Source organism: Netta rufina (genome assembly GCF_964035555.1).
Source record: "Netta rufina genome assembly, chromosome: 1".
Lineage (NCBI taxonomy): Eukaryota > Metazoa > Chordata > Aves > Anseriformes > Anatidae > Netta > Netta rufina.
In genome coordinates this window covers 29,311,204-29,320,297 of record NC_140123.1, presented here as the reverse complement: position 1 = coordinate 29,320,297, position 9,094 = coordinate 29,311,204, and the positions used below count along the sequence as shown (strand labels likewise).

General features: G+C 43.8%; 1 protein-coding gene across 1 annotated transcript; it reads left to right on the top strand.

The window, feature by feature from the left end:
* Window positions 1-1,034: 1,034 nt before the first annotated feature.
* On the top strand, window positions 1,035-8,228 carry CYSLTR2 (cysteinyl leukotriene receptor 2; the record flags this gene model as incomplete). Its single annotated transcript, XM_084290597.1, has 2 exons — window positions 1,035-1,125; window positions 7,273-8,228. Exon 2 carries the CDS (start codon window positions 7,296-7,298, stop codon window positions 8,226-8,228), a length of 933 nt encoding a protein of 310 aa, XP_084146723.1. The 5' UTR covers window positions 1,035-1,125; window positions 7,273-7,295.
* Between the last annotated feature and the right edge of the window lie 866 nt (window positions 8,229-9,094).

Genomic DNA, 9,094 nt, shown 5'->3' with positions numbered 1-9,094 from the left:
TATGACCCCACATAGGGAGCACACCCAGAAGCCTATTTCACCTGTTCCAAAATCCATGTGTACAGCCAGAGTGAAGAATCCTTGTGATAAATGAGAATCAGATGCAAGTGGCCAATGGAGGAAAGATTACAAATGGGAGTACCTAAAGCAATTTGGGATGTAAATGACTATAGATGTTGGTAGTGAGACAGTTTGTTGGGAAACTCCACACCTGCTGAGCTGTGGTAAGCAGCTCTGTGTGAATTCCTGATTGCATTTCCTGATGTTTATGAAATAAAACACAGCACCCAGAGGTGTGTCTGGCCTACCTGTGTGTGTTGATGGCACAGAAGAGGAATAAACAAGCAGCTACAAAGAATTAACAAGCTTGGTTTTAAAGTACCCCATTTCAGCATTGCAGTTGTCCAGGAGCATCCAACTGTGCAGTTACTGTAGCTCCACCGAGAAGCGGTGAAATGTTAAGGGACAGCAAGTCATTCACTCCAGTCTCTTGTTCATGGCCTAAAATAGTGATGTATTCAGTTCTTATCTACATTCAGGGAAAATTAGTCCCTCTTCTCCATAAACTTGTCTTTAGACTGTGTGAATTGATTTCTCATGAACTCTTAGATGCCTGCTTATGGTTTTGCTCATTGTGACCTTTCTGCATAAGAAGCCTGAGAGATAAAGTGGGTATATGGCCTCTCAATAATTCCAAGAACTACTCTTATAATCATCCATGTGAAACATACACAGGAACATCTTCCAATACTTCAAGCAATCCTGATTTCCCAAAAGCGCATATATTTAAGAGTGGGACAAATACAGAAATCCAGAGAGCTTCCAGATACCACGTAAGCTGCAGGGCCTCTTCCATTGGGTGAAAGATATGAAACATTGCCATGTGATTGCTAGCACCACTCCTTGAGCTGAGAACATTTCTCTCTTAAGAAACCATAAGGTCCGTTCATCAGGATTTACTTCCCTTTCCTACTACTCATTGCCCTTCTGTGGCTTCTACATAAATAGCATTTCAATTTTGCTTTAAGTTTTTTTTTTTTTTTTCCACTAACAAAACTGAAAGTTGTTAACAACAGCAAGCAGAAGAAGGAAATTCTGAGCACACCAGAAGGCACACGAGCTGAGGTAAGACAAGATTTGTCTGCTTTTTCTGATGTAGATAAAAAGGGTTGCAATAACTAAAATACAAACTACTAAAACACGACCTTTGTCTCACTTGCAGTAAACTTTGAATTTGCTAGTAGCTGTGCTTGTTAACTAAATTTCTCTATGATAACACAGGGCTTCTGGATTTTCTTTGGCAGAAAAAAGGAAAAGTATAATTGTGTAACTAGGACTGTTTCCAGATGGAAGATAGCAGTCAAGTAGTGGATCTGATTAATTAAGTCTTGTATTTTTGTTTTGTTTTTTAACTAAATGACACATATATATTTAGTTTATGGCCAGCTTTTAAAATAAAAGGAGCTAGAGGTCAGAATCTTGCATGTAGAAAGGTTAATAAAACGCCGCATGTTTTGGCAAATTGAATTCAGTGTTAATTCCAAATATTACATTCTGTTACGTTTATTCTTGGTAATGCTGCTCCTGAAACACAACGTGAATACTAGAAAGAAAGCCAACATGACTTTAAGAAATATTAGAACTTCTGTTGCTTCTATATATAGCGGCAATACCACAACTGCCGTCCTACATGTATTCAGATAATGAATATGATGAGACTACGGTGTCTGGGGTCTTCTGCAGACAAAGGGATACTGTGATAGATTCACAGAGCACTTTTTTTGCCTGTAATACAACCAGGTCTATATACCTCTTAGCATTTGAAAAAATATATTTTTTGAATGAATAGTCTGAAATCCTTATTCATCATTGCGTATGCAGGACATCTTACTGAAAATATGTTCTTTGGTAGTTCTCTGCATTATGGAGATCTCAGTAGTAGATCTCAAAGCAGCAGATTTTGAGCTTTTACTTGGTCTTTTTCAGTTCAGTTCCACATTTATACGTTTAGCAGTGGTCCCCTCAATCACATCTCCCCAAAGGAGCGTGTCCTTCTGTCCGGGCAACCACAGAAACTGTTTCCACTGTCAGCTGAGATGCTGGCTGACTTGTCTGTCTGCTCATGGTGCAGCCTCCCACTAGAACTGGGGAGAGCCCAGGCTGCCAGTGCTGCCTGCTCCTCGCTGCATGGAGGAACACCCTCTTCTCTCTGCTTGAAAGCAGGCTCCTAACAGCCCTGCTGAGCACCCCAAGTCCCAGTAATTCTGTGGGACCCTGTGAATAACGTTGCATTCATCCATACTATCCTCCACCTCCTCAAGTCTGCAGACCTTGGCTGTGTCCTCCTGTATGTGCTGAAGAGACCCAGATTTTTTAGTCCTCACTCTTAAAATCCTCCACAAGTCTGGTCTGACTACTGAACTCTATAGGACCGCATTGCAGATTTGTTAAGCCCTACACTTTGCTTCTTACCCTTTAGCCAGCTTCCAGTCCATCGGAGAACATACTGGCAACTTAGAAAAATTTGGTGCAGAGCTTTGTCAAAAGCTTTGACAAATCCAACTCTGTAAATGCATAAATATGCATATACAAGTATAAAATGCCCCCCTTCATCTGTCGAATTCTTGGTTCTGGACTGCTCCCCTGTCCCAGTACACTGCTGAACCAGGCTCTACTGTGATTGCTAGTACAGGGCTCCCTCCATCCAAAACTGCTTTAACTAGGACCCATGCAGCACTAAAGATCAAATGCAGAATAACATCTTGTATTGTGGATTGTGGGACTAATTATCCTAGGAACTGGGCATTTGTTGCATACAGATACCCTCTCTGTATCTTATTCTAATGCAGCATCACATCTGTACAAAGGCATCTGAAATCCCCTGCTAATACTTCCTGCTTTCAGCTTTTCTAATCTCGCTTAACATTTTCTGATGACTATCATCATTGTGATGAGGAGCTTGGCAGTGTGGTCCTAGTACTATATTTTTATTATCATAGGATGGGATGTCTGCCCACAAGGACTTTGTAGCGCTTCTCTGTAGCAATAATATTTTTATGCTATTGCTAGTTACACAGTCCTTCCTGCACAGTGCCACTCCTCCACCTGTACATCCTACACTATCATTACCATAAAGCTGGTAGCATGGCAACACAGGCTCCCGTTGATTATCCTCTCCCCAGCAGGTCTCTGAGGTGCCTGTTGCACCAGGGCTGCTGTTTCATGCCAAACCTTCCAGCTCCCAGGCTTTGAGCTTTGGGGCAAAATTACATGTAAGGTTTGCTTTTTCTTATTCCCTCAATATAGCACGTGCCAGCCTTTATGGGCAGTTGGATTTGCCTTCCCTGGTTATTGCTGTTATTGCAGCTGTGCTTTACAGATTTTTTTTTTTTTTGTCTTTTTCCCTCCTGGCCTTTTCAGCAGCATGCTGGATGTCAGCAGCACTGCTCTTGCAGCTCTTGTCAGTCCAGCCCACTTGCTCTCTCCCATGCCCGTCAGCTCTCCTGTTGCTTCTAATCAATTACTCCTCTGCAAACCTTTCAGTCTGCAGTGCCAGCACACTGGCTCCACTCAGGGTATGGAGCAGCCTGTCCTTTCTGTACAGCTTGCCTTTATCCACAAAGATCCCTCATTTCCTTACATCCCAGATCTTTCCTCTCCACTGTGTCACCCATGAGCTGAAACACTCCAAGTCTGTGCAGACTGCTACCTGCATCCCCAGCTTAAAATCTTGATAGTTTTGGGACTCTTTTATTAGTTTAGTATCTCCTTCAGTCAAGATTAGTCTCCTCCTTCTTTTGCTCTATCAGTTCCCCACCTGGTTTGTGTATCCATATTTTTCTTGAGACTGTTAGATTCACTTTCTTATTGCCACATAATCTTAAATCACACTCAAGCCAGGCTAAAATAAAAGGCAGCATTTTAATTAATAATGAATATATAATTTATTATGTATATAATTTATAATAAAAGGTCAATATTCCTTTATGATATCCATAATAATCAAGCTGTAAATGTTTCTAGAAGACTCGTTGGAGGAGAAGAAATTAAAAAAATAAGACCTTCCAAACTCAACATCTAATCTACATATGCAGCAGTTACTTCAGAAAAGAGTTCCTTTTCCTTGATCCGTGGATGTGCTCCCTTTCCTGCCAAGGTAGAGCTTTGGGATGTGCATCAGATCCTTCTTGGTAGAAAATCACATATAGAAAAAAATTCCCCCCAGGGAGTTTCAATCGGGTAATTATTTCAGCACCACTGAAGAGAGACTCCCATTGCAGACTGTCCCTTTCTCTCCCTCTTTTTTTCTTTCAGAAGGATGTTAGATTGTACCATCAATCTCCCTTTGGAAGTCTTTTTGGGGACCCTATAGTCTCTTACCTGAAACCCCTGTTGTTTGTTCCTGACTCAGGAGACAGTCTGGATACTCTCAGTGAAAAAGTTTGTTGCCTCTCCTTAGACATGTCATTCTTTCTGTGTATCAAGGAGCCATCTCCTGGCCTTGACTGGCTGGTGAATGGCTCTTGGCTTCAAGGAGGGAATTAAAATTCTCTCCTTCTCCTCTGTGGTTGCTTGAGATAGTCCTGCATGGAATATATCTTTCACTGCACATCTTCTGTTCAACACTGATCTGTGTGTTAAAACACAATTAATAGGAGCATCTGCATACGATAATTGCAAGGGTCATTCCTGGCCCTTTGCAGAGGGCAGGTACCATGGTGGTTAACACATTTCAGGTTACTGGTCCCCAGTCTTTTGCTCATAGGCAGCCCGTAACACCTTAAGGTTTTACTTGTGTAATTTGGAGAGGGGTCTGAGTACTGGCTCTCTTGCCAGGTGCAAGGATGCTGAGTTTCCTCAATTAGACACACATGTCTGGTTTCTTGAAAGTCTTCAGATGGCAGGAGAGGTAAGGAGCACAAAATAGCTGTAATGGTAGTTGTTAGCTGGATAACCTCACCTGAAGAGCTTGACCAGTGATGACTCAGGCTCTGTGCCTTTGGTGCCCATAGTGATTTCCCCAGAGCAGAGGTACCCAAAGGCTTTTCATCAACAGGACTTTCATTACTCGTGGTGCTGAGCAGGGCTTTGAATTTGACCGTACTCCAAGTTCTTCCTCATTCTACTTTTTTATCTCACAGAAGGGCCTGGTGGCCCACACAACAGGGATGCTTCTACGCGTGGCAGGTTTCTTCACTGACAGATATTCTGTTGTGTTTTTAGGTTTCTAAAGGCACAGATGCTTGAGTCAGAGTAAAATACAATCAAAAGGTCTCTTCCCTTTGCAGTACCTAGGGATGCAATGTTTCCCTGCAAGATGGGACCAGCTTCCATCAGGAGAAAAGCTGGTTCCTGATCCCACACAGAAAACTTTGGTGTCACACAGTAAGTAACTTGTACAGAGAACCAAAATCATTCAAAACTCCTCAGACTGCGAAAGATTTGATAGGGACTGTACCTTGTCTATCGCTTCCGCTGTGGAAGAGGCTCTCAGATGAGATTTCCTCTAGGAGCACTTGTTTCCAGAAGCTTTGCTGGGCACTAATATTCAGTTTGCCCAGTTCCAGTCTTCAGTGCTCCTGACCTTCCTAGGTATTGCCTTTGTTTTCTGAAGGGACTATTGCAGGCACTGCAGGGATGGACACAAATTCACTGTGAGTCAATGTCCTCATTCCCTGAGCTGCCACCGTCCCATCTCGCCACGGCGTGGGTAAGCCCTGATCCACAGGAGCCCAGGCTGGAGAGGTCCCATTTCCCATGCTCCGTCTCACAGTGGAGCCAATAAAAGGTGACTGCTAGGGCACATCTGGTTGCTATATTAAGGGATCCAGACACAGCCCTGGAGATGTCATGGGCTGCCCTCAATATAGCACAGGCTCCCACACCATGGGAAAAGGCTAAGGGTTCCCAAATCACCTCCCGTTCACAGCAGCATTGCCAGTACTCTAGTGGGCAAGTGGCAGACAAGGGCTCCCAAGCCTAGAGCCCACTCTTCCCCCTAGGGACATTCCAAGAGTGCAAGTAATTTCATTTAAAAGCATGAAGCCTGTGAAGTCCGAATTAAAATGCAACCCACAATCATGTGCCATCAGCCCATTATCACTCCCTCTGGAGCAAATTAAAACGTCCTTCTTCATGCAGTTGGAAATCTCATGTAATTCTCTTTTTTAGGATACAAAATTCCAGAGCTTCATTTCTGGGATGTGCTGGTAGATGCCGAGAGGAGATTGCTGTCCCACTGTTAAACAAGAAACAAGGCTAGAGACTTCATTTTCAAATACTCCTAGCTGCAGGTTTGCTGAGAGAAGAAATGAGGAGTTTAGCAAGGAAATAGCCTCTAATGAGAAATATATATTATTTAGAGTGGTTTAGTGATCAGAGATTTTGATTTGATTGAAATACAGCCTCATGGAGGGGGAAAATGTCACTCTCTATGAACACAGCCTGCTTTTTTGCAGGCCATTTTCATTAGGACTGCTAATACAGGCAGTCCTGGAAGTGTGCATAGATGAGTGTCTGATTTAGAGGAAATGAGCACAAAAAAAGGTTGAAAAAGCAGTAAATGAAGCAAAGGCCCCACAAAAAAAAAAGAGACCTTGGAAACCAATTAGAGGAAAGAAGAAATAAGGAGGAGAGAGTTAAAAAAGGAACCGTGCATGACTAGCACAACATTTACTCAGTGTTTCAGGTCGAAACATCCATAATTGACACATATTGAAGTATGTCAATATGCCCTTGGTATTGCTATTCATTGGAAAGCCCAGTGACACACTTTCAACAGCAGATAACATACCAGAAAAATATGACAAATTATCGTCAAATCGGAACTAGACAAATTTTGACTTTTTGTCCTAATTTGAAGCACAAACTTACCAGCGGACAGTGATTTCTCTTTTGATGTTTCCTTGGGAGGTAACTGGAGACACAAAACCTCCGTGCTACAAAATGGCTGGTGGTAAATTGGGTTATTTTGCATAGAGATAGAGAAGATCAGGGATTTGCCATCAGATGTGGGCATAACATTCACCTTTAAGAGCCAGCATTTTCATAGTTTGAGATAACAAACAGATGCTGTAATACTGAAACCATTTAGAGCTTACTTGGTGCTTTATATCTTGAGATCATTTACAGGAGCATCACAAGTGATTACTCATTAAGGAACCTTTATTTTCCACCGAATTTTGTAACTTCTGCCCTGTGAAACCACCCCAGCACTGAACTCCCTGCAGAGCTGCAACCCTGCACTCACTCCACTTCTTTCTACTTTGGCAGGAAGGCAGAGACTACTCCGGACTATGAATATTTCCGAGATGGTGCTATACAACAACTCAGATAACAGCTCATTCAACAGTACCATTGATGCCTTCAAGCAAGCCATTTATCCGGTCATGTACCTCTTTATCTTCTTCCTGGGTACTGTCGGAAATAGCCTCTCCATATACGTTTTCTTCCAGCCTTCCCAGAGGAAGACCTCGGTAAACATTTACATGCAGAACCTGGCTGTTTCAGATCTCATGTTTGTGAGCACTTTGCCCTTTCGGGCCTCCTATTACCTGCTGGGATCGCATTGGATATTTGGCGATATTGCCTGCAGGATTATGACTTACGCCTTGTACGTGAACATGTATTGCAGCATTTACTTTCTCACCGTGCTCAGCGTGGTTCGTTTCACTGCCATTGTCTACCCGTTCAAGCGCTGGAAAGTAACCAACATGAAGTATGCCAAGATAACCTGCGCAATGATATGGGTCTTTGTTCTGGCAGCCTCCAGCCCTCTGTTTTGCAAACAAATCGCTGGGTACGATAAACAAGAGAAATGCTTGGACCTCCACCCTGAAAGCACAGATATTCTCCTCATGCTGAACAGCGTTGTCCTCGTTGTGGGCTTCACCCTGCCCTTTTGCACGATTATCATCTGCTATGTCTTTGCTATCAGGGCACTGCTCAAGTCCAGGACTCCTCAGCGCAGGAGGACGGTCTCTCACAAGAAGGCACTGTCAACCATCATCATCACTCTCATCCTCTTCCTCCTGTGTTTCCTGCCCTACCACGTACTGCGGACAGTCCACCTGATGCTTGGCAGCTGGAGCCAGAACAACCTGTCCGTGCACAAAGCACTGGTGGTCACACTCTGCCTTGCTGCCATGAACAGCTGCCTCGACCCTGTGCTCTACTACTTTGCTGCTGAAAATTTCAAAGCGAGAATCAGAAGTTTGTACCGCAGGTAGCTGGGGCAGAACTGCAAAATCACACACGCACATTCCTGCTGGAGCATCTAGACTGAGTCCATGCTATTAAATGAAAGAGGCTGCATGACGCTGGCCACCCTGTAGCCACGCTGCTCCGTGCCAGGCCTCTCTGGACCACATGTGTCTGGGAAAGACCTCACGGGGTTGGCCAAAACCAAGGCAGGAGCTCTGCGGTGTGTCTGGTCAGAGGTTAGGTGCCTGGGCATGATCCCTTGTCCACGTCTGTTGAGCGCTGTAGATGCAGATCTAGTGTCCACCTTCCCCATGACAAGGGAAGGAAAGGAATGTGCCTTGCTACTAGAGTCCATTTATTTAATTTCATGATACCCAACCAGTGATTTAAAGGGAACACGCTCACCTGAGTATCTTAGTGTCTCTTTGCTCTCCATTTCCCTGCGTGTGTAGAGGTGCCTGTCTCAGGTGCTGTGTCACCCAACAGCTTTACACTCCCCTGCAAGGTCTCTTTACAAACACTGGCCAAAGGTTTACACATACTAGAAATGTAAAGTATCACTAATACTTTCTGCTGAAGCTGACTTTGTAAATAAGGCAAAGAACCAAATGGGACCCAGTGCTGGCACAGCCTGTTTAGCAGGCATTACCACTTCCAAATTTTCCTCTCTGAGCTGGCCACTGAGGTATTTTGTTTAACATTTCACTGATTATCAAGTGAGATTACGGTTTCCAGCAAACAGTGTGGGTACTGGGATGCTATGAATTATGACTATTGGCAGTGAGGGCAAGACATGGGCTGGCATGGAGCTGGAGGGCTGCAGGTTTGGCAGCTCATCCCCATGTAGGGATCCAGAAGCAAACTAAAATTATTTAGGCAATGACGAGTTACT